Source organism: Pistacia vera, unplaced genomic scaffold (assembly GCF_008641045.1).
Source record: "Pistacia vera cultivar Batoury unplaced genomic scaffold, PisVer_v2 Contig800, whole genome shotgun sequence".
NCBI classification, from domain to species: domain Eukaryota; kingdom Viridiplantae; phylum Streptophyta; class Magnoliopsida; order Sapindales; family Anacardiaceae; genus Pistacia; species Pistacia vera.
In genome coordinates this window covers 96,269-124,033 of record NW_022196669.1, presented here as the reverse complement: position 1 = coordinate 124,033, position 27,765 = coordinate 96,269, and the positions used below count along the sequence as shown (strand labels likewise).

At 36.0% G+C, this 27,765-nt stretch overlaps 4 protein-coding genes across 8 annotated transcripts; 1 reads left to right on the top strand and 3 right to left on the bottom strand.

Annotated features, from left to right (window-relative positions):
• The first annotated feature begins 483 nt into the window (after positions 1 to 483).
• On the top strand, positions 484 to 8,213 carry LOC116117189 (ubiquitin carboxyl-terminal hydrolase 9-like). 2 transcript variants are annotated; one of them, XM_031403217.1, is made up of 14 exons: positions 484 to 558; positions 743 to 912; positions 1,106 to 1,345; positions 2,042 to 2,183; positions 2,343 to 2,402; positions 2,508 to 2,609; positions 3,599 to 3,997; positions 4,126 to 4,266; positions 5,127 to 5,297; positions 5,713 to 5,970; positions 6,057 to 6,205; positions 6,555 to 7,091; positions 7,219 to 7,489; positions 7,650 to 8,213. In XM_031403217.1, the coding sequence occupies exons 2-14, from the start codon at positions 758 to 760 to the stop codon at positions 7,809 to 7,811; spliced, it is 2,787 nt and encodes a 928-aa protein (XP_031259077.1). In that variant the 5' UTR covers positions 484 to 558; positions 743 to 757; the 3' UTR covers positions 7,812 to 8,213. The 2 variants fall into 2 exon arrangements, with proteins under 2 accessions (XP_031259077.1, XP_031259078.1); XM_031403218.1 differs by lacking the exon at positions 484 to 558 and adding an exon at positions 638 to 660.
• Positions 8,214 to 8,382: 169 nt separating this feature from the next.
• Positions 8,383 to 10,604, bottom strand: LOC116117254 (glucan endo-1,3-beta-glucosidase 11). The gene is made up of 4 exons (XM_031403289.1): positions 10,307 to 10,604; positions 9,121 to 10,217; positions 8,816 to 8,985; positions 8,383 to 8,568 (listed from the first exon to the last, which is right to left on the bottom strand). The coding sequence occupies exons 1-3, from the start codon at positions 10,359 to 10,361 to the stop codon at positions 8,908 to 8,910; spliced, it is 1,230 nt and encodes a 409-aa protein (XP_031259149.1). The 5' UTR covers positions 10,362 to 10,604; the 3' UTR covers positions 8,383 to 8,568; positions 8,816 to 8,907.
• Positions 10,605 to 12,649: 2,045 nt separating this feature from the next.
• LOC116117207 (granule-bound starch synthase 1, chloroplastic/amyloplastic-like) lies at positions 12,650 to 16,523 on the bottom strand. 4 transcript variants are annotated; one of them, XM_031403239.1, is made up of 14 exons: positions 16,373 to 16,515; positions 15,689 to 16,084; positions 15,508 to 15,588; positions 15,298 to 15,396; positions 15,109 to 15,198; positions 14,818 to 14,881; positions 14,646 to 14,746; positions 14,438 to 14,547; positions 14,084 to 14,327; positions 13,824 to 14,000; positions 13,548 to 13,739; positions 13,375 to 13,461; positions 13,143 to 13,271; positions 12,650 to 13,044 (listed from the first exon to the last, which is right to left on the bottom strand). In XM_031403239.1, the coding sequence occupies exons 2-14, from the start codon at positions 16,037 to 16,039 to the stop codon at positions 12,928 to 12,930; spliced, it is 1,842 nt and encodes a 613-aa protein (XP_031259099.1). In that variant the 5' UTR covers positions 16,040 to 16,084; positions 16,373 to 16,515; the 3' UTR covers positions 12,650 to 12,927. The 4 variants fall into 4 exon arrangements, 1 of the variants encoding a protein (XP_031259099.1); XR_004125927.1 differs by having other exon boundaries at positions 13,375 to 13,739; positions 16,369 to 16,523; XR_004125929.1 differs by having other exon boundaries at positions 13,375 to 13,739; positions 15,689 to 16,108; positions 16,373 to 16,426.
• Positions 16,524 to 18,667: 2,144 nt separating this feature from the next.
• On the bottom strand, positions 18,668 to 21,521 carry LOC116117221. Its single transcript, XM_031403253.1, has 3 exons — positions 21,426 to 21,521; positions 21,099 to 21,203; positions 18,668 to 18,790 (listed from the first exon to the last, which is right to left on the bottom strand). The coding sequence occupies exons 1-3, from the start codon at positions 21,519 to 21,521 to the stop codon at positions 18,668 to 18,670; spliced, it is 324 nt and encodes a 107-aa protein (XP_031259113.1).
• Between the last annotated feature and the right edge of the window lie 6,244 nt (positions 21,522 to 27,765).

Sequence of the window (27,765 nt, the reverse complement as noted above, 5' to 3'; positions counted from 1 at the left end):
GTTTTAAAGAAAGCAGTAAGGAATTACTTGGGTATAAAGATTTTGCATTTGGATTTCCTTATAAACTTACCAGTATCAACATATAAAAGAATTCTTTCATTCTACATGACAATTCCCATGCTCATTTTCATTTTTAACATGTTGAGGAAGGCAAAATTTTTTTTCACAAAAAAGAGCCCAGAGACAGCAGTCAATTTATTTGTTTTGCAAACAGGCAACCACGTACGATGATTATCCTGCTTTTTTCAGCTATTAATTTATTTAATAAATCTTATGAAAGTTTTTCAAAGTCATCAAAATCAATATTTTGAATTAGAAAAAGTAAAATATCTTTTAAACAGAAGAGTAATGGGCGTGGGGCTTTGGCATTACATGGATGTGTGCGTGTAATGCATTTATGTGAAACATGACTCATGATGGATGAATAGAGGAACAGAAAATGAAAATGATATTTATATTTATTTATGGTGTGGGTTTTTGCAGTTGGAAGATATAAAAGGGTGCGTGACTCCAGAGTTAAGAAAAAAGGAAAAAGACAAAATCGCTGAAAATACGACGGTAATTAGATCGATTTTTTTTCTCTCTCTACCCTCTCCTTTCGTCTCCTCAGATCAAATCTCCCTTCCTCCCTTCCTTCCTTCCTTCCTTCCTTCAATCTAGGTTTAAAATTTAAATTAGATTTGATATTGATTTGAATTCAAATCGTATCCTTGTGTTGATTTGATTGAATGTGTGTATATAGGGAGGAAAATCAAAAATGACGATTCGACATTCTTCGGTTTTGATGATGGAGAACGGAGGGAGTTGCTTGCCTTGCACGCCTGATGAAGAGAGACAGATCGTACAAGACTTGAGTAATCAATCTGAGATTGATTTGAAAGAAGGCAACTTGTACTACCTGATTTCAGCGAGGTATTTTTCGTTTTTACTCCTTAGATAAAGTTATTATTATTTTTTATTATATTGCTTAGATGAAAGATTATTATTCTGTTATTTCTCCATTCATGCATCCATATGTTTGTGGAAATTTAACTTTTCTTTTTGTAAATTTTATGTGTATTTTTCTTAATTATTTTTGATAGACTAAGTTGTTGTGTTTGTGCAGGTGGTATAAAATTTGGGAGAGGTACGTTGGTGGTGATGAACCGTTGATTGACAAGCTATCGTTTGATTCCCAACGTTTGGATGGGGTTTCTTCAGAGAGGCCGGGACCCATTGATAATTCTGATTTAATAGAAAATAGTAATGGTGGTGAAGGTGACGCTCTAGAGCTTCGTAGAAATTTGGTGGAAGGGCAGGACTATGTTTTAGTTCCTCAACAAATTTGGGAAAAGCTTTTTCATTGGTATTTCATTTTCTTCCAAGGACCTTTGTGGTTTGAATCTTTTCATATCTACTAGGCTTTAGTTTGAGGTTGTTTGTGCTCAGGGTGAATGAATTATTTAATTGCTTCCATGGAGGATGAATTCTGGGTAATTATTGTTTGCTGCTTCTTGCAGTAGATTGGTGAAAGTTGAAATGTAATGGTTTGTAATTGAATTTCTGGACGGTTGCATAATAAAAGTTTGAAGTTAGTCATCTTGCTAGTTTTGTGAATATGTGGCCTACGAGGAATCTTTTGATATGGTTTCATGCTGTTTCTTTTTGATTTCCATACATGACCTCTGTTGCTTTTAGGATATTTGTGAATTGAAACTTATACTACATCTGTTTGCTAACAAGTCAACTAGGAAAATCTTGGAGAACTTTTCAGTGAGTACATCAATGTTTGTTGATAAAATAAATAAGGAATATGGTCGGTTTGACTTGTTTTTATTGGAAACTTTAAGATAGTTGTTTGATACGGCTTATGACTATGTTTGACATTCAAATTTTATGCTGATGTATGTGTAAAGCTGGTTTATTAGTTTTTGGAATGGAATTGTTTGTCCAAATTTGTCGAGTGAAAATGTTCGTTTTTCTGATATTGTAGGCATTAGTATGAATTCTCCATTAATTGCATAGCTTACGTTTTTTTAACTGGTTATTCTCTAAATTTTAGGTACAAAGGAGGCCCAACATTGCCAAGAAAGATGATTTGTGAGGGCATTACCTGTGAGAAGAGAGTAGAGGTTTACCCACTCTCTCTCAATTTGATTGATTCTAGAGACAACAGTCAATCAATCATTAAATTAAGCAAAAAGGTAATGCCAAGAGTAAAATGTATGGTGAAATGAATACTTTTGGTTAATGAGTCATATATCTAAGGCTTTGCTGTCTGTTGCTTGGTTTATGGACGGCTTTTAAGAGCTTTATTGACCTATTTTAGACCATTCTGGTTCTTTTGTTTTCCTTCTGTCCAGGCTTCTATACGTGAACTTTATGAAAATGTCTGTAAATTGAAAGGAATACAAAAAGAAAAGGTGTGTTTGCCCTTATCTTTTTGGTATTTTGTTTCTTATATTTACATTTTCTTTCAGGTACAATAAAGTTTTATTGTTTGTTTTGGTTTTTATGTATATCAATAGGCTAGCATTTGGGATTACTTTAATGAGCGAAAACATTCAGGATCACTATTGGATGCTATGGATCAAACCCTGGATGATGCAATGCTGCAAATGGATCAACATGTGAGTATCCTGCTTATGTTTATTATTCGAAGTGTTATTGGGATGGAAAATTATCTAGCAAATAAGAAAAGGGATTGTATCGAAAATTCCATGGTTTTTTTTTTTTTTTGGGTGTCTTTTTGTGGATCTATGGGCATGTATGTCTGGTTGTGATTTTCATTCTAAATGTGAATTATTTGTAATTTACTGAACTTGCTTTTTATTTATGATTGGGGTGACTGTCTCTTCTAGACAATGGATAATAAGTAGAACATAAATAGATGCAGTCTTGTGGTGTAATGTTTCAATGTCTGTATCTTGTTGTCATTTAGTTTTCATTTTTGAACAATGATAATAATAGTTCTTTGCTGATAATTTTTGTAGTAACTGGTTCATTCAATATATTGCTCTACTATATATTTTTATCTGGAAATGGAAGTCCTTGTGACATGTGGATAGATTGTGTGAATCTGGAAATGTAGGAGTTTAGACTCATGCTTGAGTATAAAAAGGAAATTTGGACTTAGAATGTATTGAGCGATTTAAGTTTTATATTTATTTGAATAATATTATTTTAGACAAGTCCCCACCCCCACCATCCCATATTCCTAACACCACTTCCCCAGCCAAAAGAGAAAAATGATCAGAACGTAGGTGAACATTTTTTGGATATACTTGATTATAGTTGTCTTCTTTCTTTGGATATTCGTAATGGTATGTGAGTGTATTTGGAAATTAGCTTGTACTAACATTATTTTTTTAAGAGTTGCCTACTTGTCTTCATACAATTTTGTATAAACACTTTCTTGATTGTTCTTTTAACTTTTAAAATTTATTGCACTTTGCTTAAGATTTTGGATTTTATTTGAAATTGTCAGTATATACTAAGAAATTGTTGTTGTCGCAATTTCTTTATCATGGTCTTTGCTGTTAAACTTATCTGAATATCTATGGATATTTGAAATCTCTTTTTTATAAATTGTATGGTTGATGTATTCTTTTCTTTGCAGCTTCTTCTGGAGGTTCAAGTTGATGGAGGTTATTCTTCTCGCTTTGACATGGATTCCACTGGAAATGAACTAGCTTTGGTACCCCTAGAACCATCAAGGTCATCCCTAACAATCGCTGGGGGGCCTACCATGTCAAATGGTCACTCAACAGGTTATAGATTTAATCAGTATCAGGGTAGTTCTTTGGGCTCAGCATTAACAGATATGGATGAAGGATACGACTCTTATAACACTGTTAAAAAAGGAGAGAGGGGAGGTTTGGCTGGATTACAGAATCTGGGAAATACTTGCTTTATGAATAGTTCCCTTCAATGTTTAGTCCACACGCCTCGTCTTGCTGAGTACTTTTTGCAAGATTACAGTGATGAGATTAACATTAAAAATCCTTTAGGAATGCATGTAAGTGGTTTTTTTGTTTATCACTCTCTTCTTTTATTTGACTTTGTATTATTTTGTTTTAGCGTTGTATTAAGATTAACTTCTCAATCAGTTTATATAATATTCTGAGATATGTCGTGACTGTACAGGGTGAGCTTGCACTTGCATTCGGTGAGTTGTTGAGGAAATTGTGGTCCTCTGGGCGAACTACAATTGCACCACGTGCTTTCAAGGGAAAACTTGCTCGATTTGCTCCCCAATTCAGTGGTTACAACCAGCATGATTCTCAGGTTTTTATCACAATTTAGATATTTTCCTTATTTTTTTGAATGCATCTTTGTTAAGGAGATTTTTTTTCTCTCTTTTATGCAAAATTATAGGAGTAGATGCCTTATATCCCCTGATCTAATTGGCTGTTTGGAGGTTTCTTAAAGGAGGTCTAACTGTAACTCCCTATGAGAGGGGGATCATGCACTATCTAAATTAGTGGTTATATAGTATTATAGTTGCAGTCGTCATACCATACTAACTCTTTTTTAGGGCTCTTGGTGGTCTGTGAAACTGTATGAGATGCAATTAGCATGTCTGGATCAGTGATGTAGTAGGATTGCATTTTAGGTTGCTGCTATGTGCTTACAATATATCTTGTTAAGTAACACTTGCTTAAAAATTGTGCATCTACCTATTTGAAAAGATAGTTCACTGTTCAGTTATTACACCCTAATACATTTATATGCTAGTTGTAGATTGAACTGAGAATTAGAAATGAATGATATGCTGTAGTTACTTTCATATTACTTGATTCTTGTACTTAATTTAAAGATGTTGATATGCAATGCTTCCATGCTCCTAGGTTTTGATATTTCTGAAAAATTTTGGAATGACCTAGAGATCAATGATAACATGTTTTCACATGGCAGTAGAGTTTCATTTTGTCATTTTAGTTTTTCAAATTTTTTTTATATTTGTGATGTATAGCAGGCTTATAGCATGTTTATTTCCTGACTAAAATATGCCAATGGCTCATGTTTATTACTAGTTTATTCTTCACATGGAATGTTGAAAATCCATTTTGAATTACTGCAACTTTTTTAACACTATAAATTAAGAGATTTTTTTTTCTTTTTGGATGATGAAAACTGTTCTATAGGAACTTCTTGCCTTCTTATTGGATGGCCTGCATGAAGATTTGAATCGTGTCAAACAAAAGCCTTACATTGAAATGAAGGACTCCGATGGTCGCCCAGATGAGGAAGTGGCAAATGAGTGTTGGATAAATCACAAGGCTCGCAATGATTCATTGATTGTGGATGTTTTTCAAGTGAGATTTCTTTTTATGATGTGTGTGCATGCTTTTCTTAGAAAGTTATTTACTAAATGATTTTAAATTAATTCTCATAGATAATTTAACTAAGTACAGTGAATGATTCGTTCTTCTCATTGCATAGACAGTAATTGACTGCAGTTAAGCATTATTGTTATTTACGACTTCAAATTAGGATTCTTTTAAGCATATTTAGAACAACTTTTGAAAATTCTTTTTTGCAAATATTCAGGCCCCTTTAACATCTATTTTTGAAGAACTTATTATTGTATAAATGAATGAAGAACAAATTTCAATTTTTGTGTTTAAATTTATATTTTGTTTTCTATGCATGAATAAAGACGTGTCTCTTGTGATTTGTCTTGTGCTTATGTTCCCTCTGATTTTTGTTTTGTGTGGATGATATGCTCAGGGTCAATATAAGTCGACACTGGTTTGCCCACTTTGCGACAAAATCTCAATTACTTTTGATCCTTTTATGTACCTGACATTGCCGCTACCTTCGACTGTCACTCGGATAATGACAGTAACTGTATTTTATGCTGATGGAAGTGCTCTCCCAATGCCATTCACTGTGACAGTAATGAAGCATGGCTGCTGTAAAGATCTCATTTCGGCGTTGAGTACTGCATGCTGCCTGAAGAGTGATGAAAGCCTTCTGCTAGCAGAGGTGGGCATGCTATTTCTTTTTACTTTATTGAGTTTATTCAGTTATGTTCTAGTTTTAGTGGCTGAAGTATTTGATTTTGTTCTCAGGTCTATAATCATCAAATTTTTAAATTTTTCGAGAACCCTGCAGAAATGTTGAATACAATAAAGGATGAAGAGCGTATTGTGGCTTACCGTTTTGATAGAAAAGAGGCAGGAAAAATAAAACTGGAAATTGTGAACCGATGGCCAGAAAAGTAAGCTGCCTTCTGTTTTCACTTGCAATTAAATTTTTCTGGTAACATGATGCATGCACTTTTGTGGTTTACATTCAGTAGCCATATGATTGTACACCTTGTATAAGCAAATTGATTTACATCAGCCTAGTGAAAAAAATAAATAAATTCATTTCATTCGAAAAGCATGGCAATGAGGAATATTTTCCTGCATCTGTCTTAATTAGTAGTGAATAAAGGTGTGAGAGAAAGAACCTCACCTTTTAATGCATAATCACTTAGTTGTTACCTGGATGTGCTGATTAAATTGAGTGTTATTCTTTTTTCTTTATCTCTATCTTCGAGCTGAAATTATTCGTTTTTCTTCCAGATCTTCACCAGATTATCTGAAGGGTGGTGAGAAGAAACTTTTTGGAGCGCCTCTGGTTACTTACTTAGAAGAAGATCATTTAACTGGAGCTGACATTGATAATACTGTTTCTAGAATGCTGTCACCTTTGAGAAGAACATATTCTTCAGTTAAAGCTCATAAGGGCAAGGAAAATGGCTTTCTTTCAGAAGCTGATGATGAACCATCAAATAGTTGTGACCAGCCGATGGAGACTCCAGAACTAGAGGATTCACCCAGCAGGGAGTTATCCTTCCAGCTTTCTCAAAGCGATCATAAGATTACTAGCTGGAAGCCCATTAAGAAGGATACCGTCATAAAACCTGGGCAACATATAAAAGTGCTGCTGGACTGGACTGATAAAGTACGTGAATTATATGATCCCAGCTTCTTGGAGGATCTTCCAGAGGTACATAAAACGGGTTTCACTGTGAAGAAAACCCGGCAAGAAGCTATCTCCTTATTTTCATGTCTGGACGCATTTTTGACTGAAGAACCTCTGGGGCCTGATGACATGTGGTAGAGTACTTGCGACTTCTTTTTATTACTTTAAGAAACTTTTTTACAAATTCTTATAATGATGCAGTTCATTAAAAAAAGAAAAAAAAAAAAAAAAAAAGCCTCACGCTGTCAGTTTTTAATGCAGGTATTGCCCCCGTTGCAAGGAACATAGACAAGCCACCAAGAAGCTAGATTTGTGGACATTGCCTGATGTTCTTGTCTTTCACTTAAAAAGGTTCTCATATAGCAGATACATGAAGAATAAACTTGACACTTTCGTGAATTTTCCGATTCACAATCTTGACTTGAGTAAATACATGAAAAGCAAGAGTGGTGAATCTTACGTGTATGACCTATATGCAATCAGCAACCATTATGGTGGTCTAGGTGGTGGGCATTACACTGCTTATGCCAAGGTAAAGCTTCACAATTCTGGTTGTTAACACATAGTGTGGATTCTGTCTCTTTCCAGTAGATCTCTCTCTCATATTGTTCTGTTATTTAGATTTTAGGCCATTTTGCGACACTAGTTTCACTTGAGGTATAACACATGTTTACTTTTGGCTATTTGTGCAGTTAATTGATGAGAATAGATGGTACCATTTTGATGACAGTCATGTTTCTGCTGTTACTGAAGCCGAAATAAAGACTTCAGCTGCTTATGTGTTATTCTATAGGAGAGTTAAAGGTGAATCAAAGGTGGGGATGGGGGAGACGTCGAAGGGTCATTCCGGTTAAAAGGCTAAAGTTGATTGCATTTAGTTTTTTTGTGGATTGAAGCATTGCTTTATTCAAGGTTAAGCGGGCTTGATCAAAGCTATATATCATATCATTCAAGTACTTGGATTGGAAGTAAAAGCCTGGAAAAAGGCTAAGGTCAGAGATAAGGAGGGTAGTATTAGCTTGTTTATTTCATTAATATTTTTTAAAACAGAAAATTTTGGTTAGGGTATTAGGTTGTCAATGGTTGTTGCCTAATTTGTGGGTACAGTATGCTAGTAACATTGTATTCAAGAGTCGATATTATCTGTGACTAACTGTTGTTATACTAGTTTTATAAGATATGATGTGATATCGTTATGACACCAATTCAGTCAGTGATTAAATAGAATAAGAATAGACTAGAACAGTTGAAAGCGATTGCGCACCGCCAACTCATATAATTTTTTTGACACTTCTTTTTAAGTGCTTTATGTCGTATGGGAGATTCGTCTCTTTTCTTCCCCCCTTTTTAAATTATGATACTGATGTTACTGTCATTTTATATGCTCTGGATCTTCTTGCAAACCAACACAAACGGATCAAAAGATATTTTCTCATAATATCACATAATAATAATAATAATAATAATACTACATCCGGTTCATAACAAGGTACAACACAAGCAAATGAATAGCTATAATAGATTTTTATCTAATTCTAAACTAAAATAACAAATGCGGTCCATTTACCAATCAGAACCAAACCTAACATAATATTAGATATTGAAATATCCCTGCAAAAGAAGAAAAAAGTTAGGGTTCGGTGCCAACTGCCAACTAAAAAGAGCAAAAAGTAAGAAAAAAACAATTATGGCTATCAACTCCAAACCGACCCTACGCCACAACATGATCATTTAACATAGGATCCACTAGAGAATTTATTCGTTTGATAACCCACTTTATCTAGGGTCAATTAAAAGATGATGATTCCAAGAAACATTTAGTCGCGTATGAGCAAAGGCACAGAATTTAGAATTTCACCTTTCCCCTACTCCAAACTGCTGCATCTTTATTCCCCTCTCTGCTTTAACGGTTGATTTTAATTAGCGTAACGTTCAATCCCTTTCTGAATTCTAGAGCCCCACATTATTGATTATCATAACTAACGTAATCATAAAAGCTCCAACACCGCCGTAATCAACTTTTCTCTCCTGCAATCAAGTGAACCAAAACACAATCAATCAAAAGAAAATATCTACCCACAAAAAAGAAACGTCTGGCAGATATGAACACCAATAATAAATCAATATGAAAAACTAGTAAAGCTGAAAAATTAAACAACTGACCGGAGCTGAAGAAATAGACAAATAACCATTGGAAGAGGTAGAACCGTCGGGCATGGCAGGACCAACGGGGCTGGCAGGTGGAGAGGGCAAGGAAACAGTAGTGTTGGTACTCGAATTAATCCCTAGCGCATAAACAGGCGTTCCATCAGGCTTAAACAGACCGTAATTTCTCTCGGAAGTGGGTCCAGGCTTCATATTTTCATTAAACAAAGCAAATACATAAATATTCAAATCACAATTGGGCTTCATGGGTGTCCCTTTCTTTGACGAAATCAACTTAATTAGATTCCCATTATACTTCTTTGCATTATCTGGTGTTGCCCCTGCTTCGTCTCCATCTCCTTTAGATGGCCACCCAGTTTCCGATATGTGAACCGCAAGTTTCTTGTAACCCACAGTACCAAGTGCTGAATAAACTGCATCAATCTGTGCAAATAACATGTTTTCATAATGAAGATTGGATGAGGGATCAAGTATTCCTTGGTTTGGCTGAAATAATACAAAATCTAAAGGTACTTGCTTTGGATTTCCTTTGTACGCAAAATAAGGGTAAGCGTTAATCAAGAACGGAGATCCAGTTTTAGAATGAAAATCCAAGATTGGAGTAATAGAATTAACCAGATCTTTACGAAAGGCTCCGGCCGAAGGTGGGTAAGAGGTTTCAAGAACCGCTAAAGAATGTGCAGTAGTGACAGTGACTTGCTTATCTAGTCCTAGATTAACTAATGCAGTGTGGACACTTTCCATGGCAGGAAGTAAACTCCCAGATAGTGAAGTGTCGTTAAATGTTAAGATTTCGTTGCCTACTGTGATGCAAGTGATTTTTGTAGCTGGTAAATAAGCTTGAACGTTTTGTTTGACCCATGCTGCAGCTTTATCTGGATCTTTCATTTTGGATAAGTACTCATTGCCCAAACAAACAATGAACTCCACTCCAGTGTTTGCAAATGCCTTAAGAACTTTCGGATCTGCATCGTACAGCTTCACTTTAGTAGCACCAATTGATTTCACTAGTGGTATTACATTCTCTGGGGTTGGAAGATTATTAGCAATTTGGCCATAGTTGATCCCAACTGAGCTCACACTAAGCACAAATCCTGCTCACACAAATAAAAAAATTAGTATCCAATTCATTAATTCATCACCAAATTCAATAATTAATCAGAGGGTGTGTGTGTGTACGTACCTGAAATGAAGAGTAAAACCAGAGAGGTAAAGTAGTGGAGTCTACTGAACTCCATAGATCTCTTATCTTGCTGGTAAGCAATTGGGAGGTGGTAAAGAGATGAAGTACAAGTGAGAATGCCAAAATGGGAATTGAAAGCAAGCTTTTTGAGTTTGACAACGGGTGACGCAGTCTGTGTATGTGTGATAGTGTGAAGAGTGTTAACGTGAACTCACTTTAATTCTCACAACTGGACACAATAGTGGACTGGACACGCAATTTCTGAAAGCAATAGCTGCGAGAAAGATGGGTTGGATTGTACTTACTGCCACTGGCCACTGCTAGTAATTGTAGTAGTAGCCTCTTGTTTCCTGTAGTTGAGTGTGAACTGTGCACTCGGCGTACGATAGCATAAAGTAGGACAGTTTTTATTTTATATGTAGCGTTAAAAGGCGGCGTTAATATGTGAAGCCGTGAAGGTATTGTAAGGAGCGTGATTGGATTGATCTTTTGAGGATCGTCGGATGTTTTGCTTTGTGGGAATGGGCCCCGGACGACAACCTTCACATGGTTACCATTCTTTCTATTATTATTTATAATAACGATTTCGGAACAAAACGACAGAACGAACAGCACAACACACGTGGCAATGGCATTCTTATGAAGCAAAGCGAAATATACCTAACCTATTTGATGAAGTGATCTCCGCCGTTACTTTTTAATAAATGAGTGATTCATCAATCAAACACGTTCACACCTAATGATACATATTCGGAGTAACGTTACCTTTGACTGACTACGTAAGATTTTCTGTCTCTTCAATTAATCCACAGTTCTGATGTACTAAATTGGGCAAGACAAGTTAATGTTTTGCAAGGACGGAGCACAGTGTTGTAATTAAGGATTTAAATTAGTACAGCACAAAGGAAAAAGAATACATAATGTTTAAATACTTGCATTAAATGATGGATGTTGGGATAGGATGTTATCTTTGTTGACCCGTCCAAATAAGTTATAAGGCCGAACAACTTATGCATACCTAAGATTTATTGAAACGATAAGTTGGTACCTAAAAGGTTTTAAAACGATAAATAGGTACCTTCCGCCATGTTCTGTTAGTGATTTTCGTTAGATAATAGTGAAAAAACTAAAATACCCTTAAAAGTTTAATTTTTAGTTTTTTATAAATTTAAAATTTTCTAAAAAACCCCCTAGGTTTGCTAATTTACTAAACACCCCAATATATAAAAATTTGATAAAATAACAAAAACACCCCTGCCACTTGCAGTGCCAGATTCCGGCCACCGCCGCCGGAATCTGGCCGGAAAATCGCATTACGACACAGACTCATCGGATCTGTGTCGTAACTCGTAGATCTTTCATTTTCCAGCAAGATCCGTGGCTGATCTAGCCGAAAAAGACCAGATCTACGGCTAGATCTGGCCGTCGAGGCCGAAAAAGGTCAGACATAAATCTGGCCTTTTCCGGCCCGATCATCCACGGATCTTGCCGGAAAACGCCAGATCGGTGTGTTACGACACAGATCCGACGAGTCTGTGTCGTAACACAATTTTCCGGCCAGATTCCGGCGGTGGTGGCCGGAATCTGGCACTGTGGGTGGCGGGGGTGTATTTGCTATTTTATAAAATTTTTATATATTAGGATAGTTAGTCAAATTAGCAAACCTATGGGGTTTTTTAGAAATTTTTAAATTTATAAAAAACTAAAAATTAAACTTTCAAGGACATTTTAATCTTTTCACTATTATCTAACGAATATCACTAACAAAACATGACGGAAGGTACCCATTTATCGTTTCAAAACCTTTTGGGTACCAACTTATCGTTTCGACAAACGTTGGGTATGTATAAGTCGTTCTCCCTAAGTTATAAATATGATAACTTATCACTGTATGGTACTTGAGCGTAAGATCTTTGTATAACCTATTTAGATGGTTAAAATCTATCTTACTATCTGATCACATGTTTAATGATTTAATAAATTTTTTTTTTTTTTTATAATCAAAGTATTTAAACTAATTTATATACTTTAATTAACCATTAAAATCCATTGAATGTCTTACAACCCCAATAAACCAGATAAATTATAATTATGCATTAAAATAGATGATCCCAAAGTTTAAATCCAGAAAATCAAGGAATGGAACACGCGCCGTTGACCATTAGGCCAACCCCATGTCCTTTTAGTTTAGTATAAAATTAGTTTTTCTCATTTTTAATACTTCCCGGACAATGATTGAATCTCTATTTTGGAGTCCAGCTACTGGGGTCTTTCCAGTTTTTCCACATTGTAATTTGAGGGCATAAAAAGTATGGAAAGCTGACAACCATGGCGGACATAAAATCAGGGAAAAAGAAAGGGGAAGCAAATAAATTAGAAAACTTAGCGCTTCAAAGTTCAAACACCATTCACCTCCAAAAATATACTTCCCTTGCATTGCACACCAGCTCTTAAGTTTCCACCACGTATGTCATCAACTTGAAAGAGGGCGTGACAGTTATTACTTATTTAGCATAGCCCGATGAAGTCCCAAAAAACAAGAGATACTTAAGCTTAATGAGTTAATTCTACCTAGCCGCATCACGCATTAGCTTACTTGCACATAATTTTAAACGGGGTGCTTAGGGAGTGGCTAAATTTTCCTTGCCAAGAGGACCAATCTCCTCCTCTTCAGAACCTGCTTCACTGCCAGCAACCTCCAAACTCAGTAACATCTTTTCCCACAGTTTGGCTGGTCCCTGTATTAAAACCAAGAACCATTTTTTATTTCAACCCAAGAAATAATTGTCATTTACTTTTAAGATATTACTCGCTTTCAACTCAGTAATATACTAACCTTCCATGAAAGATCTTTGGCCATGCAATTCTTGATCATTTCCTTGAAGGCAGGGGTACCATATGCTGTAAGAACTCTCTTCACTGTTGTTGCTACTGCATCAACATCAGCTGGATCCAATTTCTCACACTGGAAGTATTCCGAGGGGACAAACACAATCCATCATCTATCAGTAAAGGTAGAACAAATAGGAAGTTGTGTGTTACAGTTTCAGTAATAGTCAATCACTTACGTCAACATTGAAGCTTCCCATATGGAATCCAGTGAAACCTTCTTTGACAGTGTCAACAAGTCCACCAGTGGAGGAAACAATGGGGACCTGTGGAAGAATTACTGATTAATTGACCTACTGCCTCGAAAAGTGAATAAAATTTTGGTTGCAAAGAGGAATCTAAGGAGGCTTACTGTTCCATATCGCTGGGCTTGCAACTGAATGAGACCACATGGCTCAAATCTGCTAGTGATCAACATATAATCAGCCCCAGCAATAATCTTATGGGCCAAGGGAGCATTGAACTTTGCCACTCCTACAGCCTTATCAGGATACTTTATTTCAAGCTGTTCAATCTGTTTCTCCATGTGCTTCTTCCCAGTTCCCTGAGATAATGAAGACATCATAAAATTTAATTCTAATTTATGTGCTGCAGAAGAAACAAAAATTTATTCTTTTTTGGAACTTACAAGGACCACTATCTGAACATTCTCTCCAATGAATTTTGAAATAGCTGCAACCAGAATATCTGAACCCTTTTGCTCTTCTAGTCTTCCAATGAAACCTATCACCGGGATATTCTTGTCAACAGGCAGCCCAACTTCTGCTTGAAGGGCTTCTTTCAATAAAGGCTTTGCTTCCATAACCTGAAAATAAAAATTTCAATGAGTAAACTTCTTCATGCCACTGACATATATGTGGGAAGTAAAATCTTTTCAAAGGCACTTACAGTGGTGGCATCATATTTGACATCGATGTATTTGTCTGTTGCAGGGTTCCACTCTTGAATATCCATGCCATTCACAATGCCGGTGATGCCCGTTTTACGAATAATATTATCCAATTCAACACCTTTATCCTCCCCAGAAACAAGTTCCTTAGCATAGTGGGGGCTCACAGTCACGACCCTGTCTGATTCTAATATTCCAGCCTTCATCCAATTGATCTTTCTTCCCTTCACAGGCGTGTTATAACTGCCAAAAGAAATCCCTTTAATGCATGGCCAGTGTAACAACAGACAAAAGTTATATTAAATGGAGACCTTTCTATATTATGGAAAATTAAATTGCTCTAGAAAGCATACCCATCAATAAAGTCAAAAGATCCCCTGAATTGATCAGGTAAATTGAGCAGAGAGAAATCTGCTATAGCGAACCTGCCTTGATAGGCTATGTTGTGGATGCAAAAAGCAACCTGCCATCATAAACAAGCATAATATTAATTCACCGAACAATGGCATTAATCCCAGAAGTCGAATAGATTAACCCCAAATGCTAAGGTCAAATTATTACCTTAGCATTTTTGTAAATGCCTCTTGATTGGTACATGGATTTCAGGTAGCATGGAAGCAGAGCAGTGTGCCAATCATTGCAAACGAAGACAACATCCTCCCCTGCAAGAAGGTAGCAAATGACCATATAGCTTCCGGAAAGGAAATATAAATTCACCTAAGAGATTTTTTACCATATGGTCCTGAGAAATGTTCACTGTTGTTTAAGTTCAGAACCCTGGGAGCCTCTAGAGCAGCCTGAAAGGAACAAACATTGAATTTGAGTTGTATATTCACAAATCACAATATGTGAAGAGCTAGGATTGACCCAAAAAATTAGACACAAACAGAAGTGCATATTCATTTTCATCAGTTCCCCGGATATGACATGGCCATAACAAGCCAGCTTAGCTACTTCCATTGATTTTTAATCAAAAGGATGACCATTGAAAAAAGTGGACAATTGAGAAAATAGGATCACTTGCCTGGCATAATAAGCTAAATCGAAGTTGGTTGTCCTTGTAATCCTGTCCTGCCCTTGGGCCATATATTTTGGCTCCAGTTTTTCCCCAAACCTGTTGTATTCAGAAAGGTAAAAATTCAGGACTAATAGAACGTTTTAGTCCTATAAATATCAAAACATCTTTAAACATCAAGAAAATTAAGTATCAAACCTTCTCAAGGAACATTGGATGATCAACAAAGACACGATCAACTCCTCGTTTGTGGCAGTGGAAGAATCGAACAGTTTCAATTCTATCCCCAACTTTAACCTGCAAGAAGCAAGGAAATTACTTGAGGAAAAAAGCCAGAAGCAGCATTCAATTGACCAGGATACAAACTACCGAGTGAGAAAAGGTCATTTCTAGAGATTGAGAATTTACCTGAACTAAAACATTCGTATCCCATGCATCTTTGTACTGGTCGTATCGGGGAGACACAGTCATAACACGATGCCCATTAGCCTAAAAATAATCAGGCATTAACATCAGAAAAGATTTATAATCCATGGAGCTGAAAAGTTGCATTACAGAGAACGAGACGAAACAAGATATAATTACTAACCGCCTGCGCAGGTGGAAGTCCTCCTGTGACATCACCAAGGCCACCGGTTTTACTCCATGGACCAACCTCAGCCGACACAACTACTATTCTCATCCCTTGTCCACATACAATTTTTCCTGAGGGAATGTCACTTGCTGTTGATCGCACTTTCTTCACAGCTTTATTACGCATTGCTTTGGAAGTGATTTTCATTTGTAGTCTATCCACCACGTTCAATGATCTTAAGCCATTGTGAGTCATAGATTGATTCCTCAAGCCCATCCGTACCAAATTGGCTTCAACTGCAGCCCCAGATGTTCCATAAAGTTGAGTACTTCCGGGTACAAACTGTGAGGCAGTGACAGTTGCCATCTCTACTACACTCGATCTGTGGAAAAAGCCTCAGCACTCAATAACCTGATTCAAGCCGCAATAAAATTCCTGTAAATCATTACTAAATAAAACTAGTTAACCAAAAAAAATTGAACTTGCAGAGACGATTAATACATGGAATGAAGAGAACATAAATTTGAAATCACTAACCAGTGAAAATGATGAATGAATTATACACTATAGCAACAGCCTATGTATTTATAATCATTTACTTTTAACTGTTAGAAAACAAACAGAAGATATCTCTGACTCATTTTTAGATTTGATTATATCTTAACAAATTCAGAAAATCTCTCCTCAGTACTTACTCACCCGCCAGGAACCACTTCAAGTGTTAATGACTTGACTTAAGTTCAAGTGTTAAGATGTCACGCATTATTTGTAGTGATCGCTTAGATGAATGTGACATACACTTGGCCTTATAAGAATGGTTGAACTGGGTCTCTTTACCTAGGCGCCTAAAGATTTGCCACGCAGGGTTAAATCCCAAGTGAATGGCCTGGGGATCTGTGAATATGATTTATTTTAAGATTTTTTTTCCACCAAATAACAATCAAGTGGTGACAAAACGACACCGCAATCGCTAATCCTGGGATTAATTTTCAACATAGATGGGGACTTCGACGGTGGTTCTTTGGTATTAGCACTGTTTGCATCCCCATCAATAATAATATGATGGATTTAGAGACGTTAATTGAAGAGAAACCCCACTTGTTTTAAGATTTTTTTCACCTAATAACAATCAAGTGGTGACAGAACGGCACCGCAATCATGAACCCTAGGATTAATCTTCAACACTGATGGGACTTCAACGGGTTCTTTAGTATTAGCACTGTTAGTATCACATCAACAACAGACGTCCCCTCAAATTAAAATTATTCATGATATTTATAGTAGTGATACAGAGCTTATATATCAACCATTCTGATAGATTATATGATACTATAACTTATATTATAGGGACAATTAAAACTTTGTAATTTCACTGTTATATCATCCAAAAATAAGTAATTCTCTTGTACTTCCATTTTCGTTACTATGAGTAACCACCGACATGGAGCTTCTCGTGACAATGAATATTGAACGGTGCAAATGCACTCTCTTACACTCCTCCAAGCCGAGGGGTTGATACGATTACGATTCTCCTAACATTCAGTCAATTTGCGTTGGGGTGAAATTTTTTTGATGTGGGGTGCACCCGTGATTCACGTGCATTTTAACAAGCTTTTAAATTTCATTTGTAGGTAGCCACTCGTTCTCATCTGGAGTTTGAAAAATATCAGAGCTGAGAACCGTAAGCTGTACGTGTAATGGAAAATCATATATAATTATTATTATTATTATTATTTTTTGTGATTGTGGCCAAGGATTTGTTTGTTCAAAAATAATATGAAAAGAGTTGTTGACTGAAATATTTCCCTGACAGCTTCTAAGTCTCATGACGTTATTCCGCAACATCGTGACAAGAGTAACAATTATAGAAAATGTACGAGATTGAGGGGTTTCACGAAGCATTCACGTGACGTTAAGTGTGTTCTCTCCTAACATATTGGTAATGATTTATAAGACTCTTAAGAAGAGAGATGCTCCATAACATGAGGGGTTGCAAAAGCTATTAGGAGTTGTTCTTCATAGTCGACGATAAAGAAGGGATTATGTCATCCCTGCACAAACTGGTCAGGAGTTGGAGCCGCTTCCCTAATTAGTTAATGACATGACAAAATCAGTAGACCTCAAACCAATGAATGACATACATGTAAGCTTACCCTTCTCAAGTGTGATGTTATGTTGGGTGCCGCATGGACCATTCCGTTGCGTTGAAACTCTAGGCTGGTGACACGAGGAACCCCGCATCACCTCAAAGCCCCCCATGAAATTCGACATTCATACTTCCATTAATGGGTTAGATTCAAGATGCGCCATCACTTTACACAAGATTTTCTACTTCAGTTTTAATTTGCCCTTTGCTTAACAGGTGTTATACCATTATTTTATTGAAGTTAAAGATGCCCATTATGTATACTATTTCCAGCTCAGAAAAGATTAGGTGTTTCTCTAATTATATTTGTTATATAAATCATAGATGGCAGATTCTCTTTTTCCAATTTAACGGCAAACAAGAAATTACATATAAATTGTAGAATCACAGCGTTTGAGAGTTTTGGCACATAAATAAAGAATGAGTAAACCCAACCCAACCCAACCCTCTGCCAGCAATTAGGAATATTATAGAAAACGTTTATATGAATTGAACATTTAATCAAACAGCTTATCTCATATGGACCATCCTTTTAACAAACAGAATGCACGCGTTATTTCCAAGTATCTAATGGTGACAGCTAACCGAAAACTTCAACCACAAATTAAGTAAAGATGACACGCCATTAAAATCCAAAACAACAAAAGAGTACAATGACAAAATAAATTGTTACCCTCACGCTTTGGAGTTGATCTCATCATCAATCAAACCTAAACCCCCTCCACCCGGCCGCAAGTACGAAAATGACTCTTACAATAACTCTTTCTTAACTAAGATATTAGGAATTAAGACTACAAACCACAGGATTTATCAACAAAACAAGGACGGGGGCTCTTCAATTGTGGTTTTCATCTGTGGGCAGTTACCAATGTCTCTATGAACCTCAACCCGTCAAATCTTGGCGCGAATTTCTCCTTTTCTGACGATGTACAGCTACTCGGCGGACTATTTCTCTCAGATGAAGAAAATCCCTGGTAAATTCACCATAATTCTAAAAGATTTAATAGCAGATCCAAATACGATGAACCAAAGAATAAATGTATTATATAATGTTTCTCCATATTGTTCGGAAGCAAATACTAAAAAAAGGATGAAATTTGAATGTGCAAAATAAAAAAGAATAACGAGATTGAAAGACAATGTCTTGAGAAATCAGATCTACAAACAACCAAACGAGAAATACGAAAAGCACCTTGCTCATGTCACCCTCTCTGGCAGAGGAGGACGATGACAGAGCCATGGTGGACGCAGCCACCACCGAAGCAACCAGAGTACTGGGTCCCTTCATCTTATTTAATGAAACGTCAGAACGAAATAATGGGCGAAATCCGACGTATATCGCCGGATCTCGACCGATACTGGTTTCGAAGTGAAGAGCTTTTTAATTATCTTTCCCTCTGCTTTAGTAGCCTTGTAAATAAATATATATACGCAATAATAATAATAAACGGCATCTGCAAGTACTGGATCTAGTGTCCAATGAGTAATTGCCACGTTTTAAAAAAGGTTATGAGCGGTTGAGTGTTAAAGTTGGGTGACGGTTTGTAGATTAATAAGGTGGGAACAGAAGTAGGTTAAGGCTGCTTTGGAATTGTGTAAACTCGACGCCGTTTTAGTCTGTTTACGTGTATGTTCGTAAAATGCGATTTTCAATGAATTAATTTTAGGGTAAACGAATTTTTTTCTCCCAAATAATGGTTTAATGATACTTTTTTAGCTAAAAAGTTTCAAAATATAATTTTATTATCTAAACGTTATATTCTATTAATAATTTTTACTAAATATAATGATATTCATTGTGAAAACAAAAATACTCTTATATCTTTTTCTTCTTTTCTCTTCTCTTCTCTTCTTAACCTCTATTGTGGCCAAAATCACCATCAACTTCACCTCCCCCTCCTCCTCCTCCTACTCCACCACCACCACCAATACTACCTCCACTCAACCCACACAACAAAATCCCCATCACCCCCACCCGTTCGCACCACCAATCACTGCTACCAACGTCTATGGTTTCATGCTATTGCTATACCTTTTCCAACTTATTTTCGGTCGATCCCGACATCAACTACACCACCAACATTCGCCGTACAAAACCCTCAACACTATGGGTGTTCGATTCTAGGTACCCTGCATTTTGTGAAGGAACCAGAACCGACATTTCCTTGAAATTTGGAACTGAAATCGGAACCAGCCGGTTCCTAGGTACCCAGAACCAGAACCTGTAACAACAGTTCCAGTTCCGGTTCTGGTACCCTATAAAATTACAATGACCCCCCAAAAATTTTTAAAATGGTAAAAAAAATCCTTAAAAACTTACAGATACCGCCCCACCTAGAACTTGTTAACAAAAATAAAATTACAAATTATAAATTCAAAATTACAAACTCTATTACTTTGTAAAGATAGATTCTCAAAAGTCAAACTAACTTACTTTAAATGTTATGAAATATAAATATAAATGTATTCACGTTACTTTTTCTACAAAAGTTTTTATTAACCCCCTACTCTTTAATTTTATTTTATATTAGTCTCAGTTTCCGATTCTGGTTCCTAATTATAAGAACCGAAATCGTACAATAACGATTCCAAAAATTTGGAATCGGAACCTACCCGTTGATGGCCGGTTCCAGGTAGGAACCGGAACCAAACCCTGGGNTATGTATACTATTTCCAGCTCAGAAAAGATTAGGTGTTTCTCTAATTATATTTGTTATATAAATCATAGATGACAGATTCTCTTTTTCCAATTTAACGGCAAACAAGAAATTACATATAAATTGTAGAATCACAGCGTTTGAGAGTTTTGGCACATAAATAAAGAATGAGTAAACCCAACCCAACCCAACCCAACCCAACCCTCTGCCAGCAATCAGGAATATTATAGAAAACGTTTATATGAATTGAACATTTACTCAAACAGCTTATCTTATATGGACCATCCTTTTAACAAACAGAATGTATGCGTTATTTCCAAGTATCTAGTGGTGACAGCTAACAGAAAACTTCAACCAAAAATTAAGTAAAGATGACAAGCCATTAAAATCCAAAACAACAAAAGCGTACAATGACAAAATAAATTGTTACCCTCACGCTTTGGAGTTGATCTCATCATCAATCAAACCTAAACCCCCTCCACCCGGCCGCAAGTACGAAAATGACTCTTACAATAACTCTTTCTTAACTAAAAAATTAGGAATTAAGACTACAAACCACAGGTTTATCAACAAAACAAGGACGGGGGCTCTTCAATTGTGGTTTTCATCTGTGGGCAGTTACCAATGTCTCTATGAACCTCAACCCGTCAAATCTTGGCGCGAATTTCTCCTTTTCTGACGATGTACAGCTACTCGGCGGACTATTTCTCTCAGATGAAGAAAATCCCTGATAAATTCACCATAATTCTAAAAGATTTAATAGCAGATCCAAATACGATGAACCAAAGAATAAATGTATTATATAATGTTTCTCCATATTGTTCGGAAGCAAATATTAAAAAAAGGATGAAATTTGAATGTGCAAAATAAAAAAGAATAACGAGATTGAAAAACAATGTTTTGAGAAATCAGATCTATAAACAACCAAAACGAGAAATACGAAAAGCACCTTGCTCATGTCACCCTCTCTGGCAGAGGAGGACGATGTCAGAGCCATGGTAGACGCAGCCACCACCGAAGCAACCAGAGTGCTGGGTCCCTTCATCTTATTTAATGAAACGTCAGAACGAAATAATGGGCGAAATCCGACGAAAATCGCCGGATCTCGACCGATGCTGGTTTCGAAGTGAAGAGCTTTTTAATTATCTTTCCCTCTGCTTTAGTAGCCTTGTAAATAAATATATATACGCAATAATAATAATAAACGGCATCTGCAAGTACTGGATCTAGTGTCCAATTAGTAATTGCCACGTTTTAAAAAAGGTTATGAGCGGTTGAGTGTTAAAGTTGGGTGACGGTTTGTAGATTAATAAGGTGGGAACAGAAGTAGGTTAAGGCTGCTTTGGAATTGTCTAAACTCGACGCCGTTTTAGTCTGTTTACGTGTATGTTCGTAAAATGCGATTTTCAATGAATTAATTTTAGGGTAAACGAATTTTTTTCTCCCAAATAATGGTTTAATGATACTTTTTTAGCTAAAAAGTTTCAAAATATAATTTTATTATCTAAACGTTATATTCTATTAATAATTTTTACTAAATATAATGATATTCATTGTGAAAACAAAAATACTCTTATATCTTTTTCTTCTTTTCTCTTCTCTTCTCTTCTTAACCTCTATTGTGGCCAAAATCACCATCAACTTCACCTCCCCCTCCTCCTCCTCCTACTCCACCACCACCACCAATACTACCTCCACTCAACCCACACAACAAAATCCCCATCACCCCCACCCGTTTGCACCACCAATCACCGCTACCAACCTCTACGGTTTCATGCCATTGCTATACCTTTTCCAACTTATTTTCGGTCGATCCCGACATCAACTACACCACCAACATTCGCCGTACAAAACCCTCAACACTATGGGTGTTCGATTCTAGGTACCCTGCATTTTGTGAAGGAACCAGAACCGACATTTCCTTGAAATTTGGAACTGAAATCGGAACCAGCCGGTTCCTAGGTACCCAGAACCAGAACCTGTAACAACAGTTCCAGTTCCGGTTCTGGTACCCTATAAAATTACAATGACCCCCCAAAAATTTTTAAAATGGTAAAAAAAATCCTTAAAAACTTACAGATACCGCCCCACCTAGAACTTGTTAACAAAAATAAAATTACAAATTATAAATTCAAAATTACAAACTCTATTACTTTGTAAAGATAGATTCTCAAAAGTCAAACTAACTTACTTTAAATGTTATGAAATATAAATATAAATGTATTCACGTTACTTTTTCTACAAAAGTTTTTATTAACCCCCTACTCTTTAATTTTATTTTATATTAGTCTCAGTTTCCGATTCTGGTTCCTAATTATAAGAACCGAAATCGTACAATAACGATTCCAAAAATTTGGAATCGGAACCTACCCGTTGATGGCCGGTTCCAGGTAGGAACCGGAACCAAACCCTGGGTACCCGTCGGTTCCAGTTCCAATCAGTTCTTTTGAACACCCCTACTCAACACCCTCAACCTCGTTTACTTGCCATTTGTCATCTACCACTCTCTTAGGGTTTTGCTTGTTTGTTGAATTTGGGTTTGATTGGAGATTGATTTGGAGTTATTTTTTACATGAGGTTGGGTTATTGGAAGTGTTTGTGGGTTTATTGGTTGACTACAGATTTTTTGGCTACTCTCCCCACTTAATTAATTCCAACCCCAAGTCTTCAAATTTGCAAAACTCTAGGTAGTGGAAAGCGCCGAACTATGTGCAGTTGGCATCGAGAAGGTTAGGGGTTTTGGGGATGGGAGGTCAGTGAGTTGATTGGTGGTCTTAATAGGGATTTTCGATCTCGAAAGTGGCCAGAAAGGGCAAGAGTCACGTGAACTAATCGTGTATGGTGGCCGACGAATGGAGAGGTTAGACGAACGAGAGTGGGAGAGGTTTTGGTGAGGGAGTGATGAGGAGTATTTGGTGGTGGTGGGAGGGCTCAATGACGTTAGATTCAAGCCGAAAATAGCCTAAAAACGAAGGTCATGGGTCACGGGAAACCGGCACATTTTCGACCAAAATTGGCCAAAAATCAAAACTTGAGAGTTGATTCTTTGGTGACACATAATGTTAATTGATTATCCTGCTCTTATTTATAATGAACTTTTGACTATCCTGTCCTTTTTACACAATGAAATTTATTAACAGAATTGTGTTTTGAGTAGTAAAGTTGTATTTTGAAACTTTTTGGGTGAAAAAGTGTCATTAGACCATTATTTAGGTGGGAAAAAATTGTCTACTAATAAATTTTATCATATTCTTTGGGAAAGTCCCCACATTAATAAGAATTACAAAAAATATTATGCTTTTATTAAGCTTCAACATTTCATGCAAATTATATCATGAAAAATGTACAAAATTGATCACATTACTTTTGCAGGAGACAGTAAGTGAAACAATATGCAAATAAAGAAGTGATATGGATGAATGAATGAGACATGAGCTTAAACAGAGTCATGCTAGTTTAAACTCATGGTATGTTTTATATCTTTCGCATTTTACATGTTTAAAGAAATACATAATACTGTATTTACAAGCACCAAAAATCAAAATAATGTGAAAAAGATTGTAAAAAGTTGCACAATAAAGATTAGTTTATAATCCAATCTCATAATTGGTCAGCTCACAATTGGGTAGATGAGATTCATTGTTTGACAGACGATACCTATTATGAATTATCAACTATGAACTATCATGTCAGGATTGTAAAGGAAAGTTTTTGAAATTGTATTATAAGTATAGTATTACTCAAAGTTGCGTACTATTGTAAAAAAGAAGTTTAATTCTTTTAATATGAAAATAGTCAAAAAGAAGTTTAATTCTTTTAATATAAAAATAGACAAAAAGAAGTTTAATTCTTTTAATATAAAAATAGAACCTTTAATTTGCACCGCAAAACGTGCAAGTCCTGTTAGTGATAATTCACCTCATCTAATCTTCATCTGTGCATTATTTCCATGGACCATTTCAAGGGAGTTATAATTCACTGTGCATTTGTTTTATGGGTTGTATTAATCCACTTTAATTAATCGTCTAAATTTGGATTTAGGTAATTGTAAATTGGTGGTCAAATCGTTTTCTTTCTGGTATACGGTTTACTTATTGGGAAACATTCCAAGTGCTGGGAGGAAACAGTTAGCACTAGAAATTCGGAATCCAATTAATTCAACCTCAAATAGGGAGTCAACTTCGAGAGAAAGAAAAGTTTCCAATTACAAGACCAAATCCCTTTAATTTTCAGACTCATTAACGCATAATCATCCACTCAAGGTGGAGAATTTTGAGAAAGGGAGAATGTCTGTATTTGGTTCATCAATTAGTGCAATCTGTAGCGACTACTTTGGTGATGAATTTGGTTTGCCTCTTCCACGCATCAAGAGGACGACCATAAATGATGACAAACCAGAGGCAGCTGCTTTTTCCAACTCAACGAAATTGCAAGAGCCGATGAACAAGACCAGCAGCAACACCTCGCCCAAGTCGCTGCAAGGGACACCCCCGCATGTTGCTTTAGCTTTCGCACCCAACTTAGATGGATTGGGATTCTATGAAACGCTCGTTCTTCGTTGAATCTGCTTTTAGCTTCGTACTTTCTGCCAAAGATTGATTGATTGATTTATGCTCTTACGTTCATCAATTCTATAAGGGTCAATTCATTTCTTTTTCTTTTATTTAAAGTAATGTAAAAAGGATATGTAAAAGTTTTTCGAGATAGACATTGTGAATTATGTATGCATGACCAGGTCATTTACTTATCCAATACCAGTCAATATCTTTCATTTAATTTGGAAGTTTGAATTTACAGCAATCAACTTGCCAGTTGCCAAAAAATGTTTTGAACCAATTGCTGAAGCCAACATCTTGGAAATTGTTAATGGAAGATTCCCGAAATATCAAACTTGGTCGTAAAGGATTTAATTCTAGTCACTTTGTTTGAAATTTCTTCCAAGTGGTGGCGTGATAAATTAATGACAAAATGGAATATTAATTTATGTTTGAAGGGCCATCCCCACCGGCGTGTGGGCTCCCTAAAAGTAGGCGAAGGTAGACCGAGCGTTGAAGGGTGGCCGTTGATAGTGGAATTTAATTTCATTTCAAAGTCAGGCGACTGGCATCCACCTATCCCAGATTGACGGTAGCCAACTTGTATTGTTCAAATTGATCATCCAATTGGGAAACCGAGTGGGGTCCATTAGAAGTCTTCTAACACGTTTCGAAGAGGAGGTCAAGTAAGTTCCAGACAAATCACGAAGCAACTTGGAACCCAACTTTCGGTTTACCTAAACCTGTAGGAAACTGGATTCCTCTTTTCGTCAGGCGTTATCTCTCTGTGTATATAAATATCTTTCTTCTCTTGTCCTTGGACTATCACAAATCACAGCTGCATCAAAACATAAACACAAGAAAAATCGGTTTTAGGAATATTCAATCAAAATCGAGTCTCTCTCTCTCTAGCAACCATGAATTCGATGTTCAGCAGCTTTGATGCTTTCTCTGCTGAATTCTTGGGGCAGAAAGTGAGGGCCTCTTTTGTTTCTGCAACCAAGAAGGTTAACAACATGCAGTCGGAGTCGAAGGATTCTACAAGGGTGAATAAAACTTCCCACATGGAGAAGAAGCAAGAGGGTGGTCCGTCTTCATCAAAGGCGAGTTCTGGGAAGGCCAGATTTGCTCCAGAGTTGGATGGACTCAACTTTTTTGAGACAATCGTCTCCTATTGATTCAGTTTTCTTCTTATTGTTGTCGAAGAAGCTGTTGCCTTTTTATTGAAGAGCTACAAATATATTGTCTCTCTTTCAAGTGAAGAGTTTTAGTTGATTTATAGGAATTATAGTTAGTGAATACAGANAGGCCAGATTTGCTCCAGAGTTGGATGGACTCAACTTTTTTGAGACAATCGTCTCCTATTGATTCAGTTTTCTTCTTATTGTTGTTGAAGAAGCTGTTGTCTTTTTATTGGAGAGCTACAAATATATTGTCTCTCTTTCAAGTGAAGAGTTTTAGTTGATTTATAGGAATTATAGTTAGTGAATTCAGAGACTAATACAGGATTTATCCTCCTTCTGTCCTTCATTCTTTCATTCATATCTCTGTAAAATCAAGATTACTTCATTGATAATATATGATGTTTAAGCTCTGTTCTTGTTCTTCCTTTTTCTTCTTACTACTATTATTTAGGGTAAATTATTGTTGATCTTGAGCAACTCGACTCAAGCTTGGTGGTGGAAGATTTTCTGATCTGTTTTTTCCCTCACCAAAATTTGATGTCGAGTTGTTGGTTATAATAAGTACATGAAATTAGAACAGATCTTATATATACATGATTTATTAACATAAATTCTTTATAAATTCAAGAGAATCAAGAGTGACCGTTGGATCAAATCAGAACACTTTAAAGAAAGAGTAAACGGCTTTTTTTATTTATTTAATGATACTTTTTCACCATAAAATATAAACCTCCCAAATATTATTTTATTTTTTAAATTTATATTATATTTTTAATTTTAGCATCAACGTGATCTTATAATACTTTTATTCTTTTTTTTTTTTTTCGATCATCGTTCATCAAAACACTTTAAATCTTACTCTTGTTAATTTTATAAATTGTCAATAATTTAACGATTAAGGTTTATATAACCATATATTTTAAGTCAAATTTCGATTAATTCAAATCACCAAAATCTAATCTTTTATTATTAAAAGATTCATCAATCTCTCATTTTTAAAAGCCTCAATAATTTAGGTAGATTTTGTTCTCTATTCGTTATCGAAATATAAATATAAAAAATAAAATAATATTTTAAAAATCTATAAATAGAAAAAGTATCAAAAAACCATTATTTGGGAGGGAAAAAGTCGTTAACTCTTAAAAAACGATCTTCTTAATCACGTTTATAATCAATAATAAAATCAATTATCATGTGAAGAATTAAGTAGTACTTATCGTAAAATTCAAAATATCAACGTAACCAAAATGCAGACTGCAGACGCAAATTTTTAGTAGCTTTTGGGCTTAAGTCTTAGTTCAAAGCAAAGTTGGGCCGACTAAAAAGAATTTAGCCCTGCCCAGATTGGGTAACGTAAAGAGTCACTATGCGTAGTGTTGTTCAACAATCATACATTCGTCGGTTAGATCACTTGGCACTCGGCTTCTCTTTGTGTAGGCGGTCATTACTGTGCTTCTTTTTCTTGCATTCTCCGCCCCTCCCTCCCGCTTTATACGCTCATTTCTCCTCTCTTTCTCTTACACATTCCCCTCGTTACCAATCTCAATTCTCTCTTCTTTCTTCTACAAGC

Coding starts and splice junctions, on each gene's coding strand:
- LOC116117189 (XM_031403217.1), top strand. CDS start 758: ATGACGATTCGACATTCTTCGGTTTTGATGATGGAGAACGGAGGGAGT. Junction 5,298..5,712: donor TGATTGTGGATGTTTTTCAA/GTGAGATTTCTT, acceptor TGATATGCTCAG/GGTCAATATAAGTCGACACT. Junction 7,092..7,218: donor CTGGGGCCTGATGACATGTG/GTAGAGTACTTG, acceptor TTTTTAATGCAG/GTATTGCCCCCGTTGCAAGG.
- LOC116117254 (XM_031403289.1), bottom strand. CDS start 10,361: ATGGAGTTCAGTAGACTCCACTACTTTACCTCTCTGGTTTTACTCTTC. Junction 10,218..10,306: donor GGTTTTACTCTTCATTTCAG/GTACGTACACAC, acceptor TTGTGTGAGCAG/GATTTGTGCTTAGTGTGAGC. Junction 8,986..9,120: donor TGTCTATTTCTTCAGCTCCG/GTCAGTTGTTTA, acceptor ACTTGATTGCAG/GAGAGAAAAGTTGATTACGG.
- LOC116117207 (XM_031403239.1), bottom strand. CDS start 16,039: ATGGCAACTGTCACTGCCTCACAGTTTGTACCCGGAAGTACTCAACTT. Junction 14,548..14,645: donor GCATTTACAAAAATGCTAAG/GTAATAATTTGA, acceptor TTATGATGGCAG/GTTGCTTTTTGCATCCACAA. Junction 14,001..14,083: donor TCAAATATGATGCCACCACT/GTAAGTGCCTTT, acceptor TTTTATTTTCAG/GTTATGGAAGCAAAGCCTTT.
- LOC116117221 (XM_031403253.1), bottom strand. CDS start 21,521: ATGAAGGGACCCAGCACTCTGGTTGCTTCGGTGGTGGCTGCGTCTACC. Junction 21,204..21,425: donor GAGAGGGTGACATGAGCAAG/GTGCTTTTCGTA, acceptor TGAATTTATCAG/GGATTTTCTTCATCTGAGAG. Junction 18,791..21,098: donor TGAGGTTCATAGAGACATTG/GTAACTGCCCAC, acceptor TGAATTTACCAG/GGATTTTCTTCATCTGAGAG.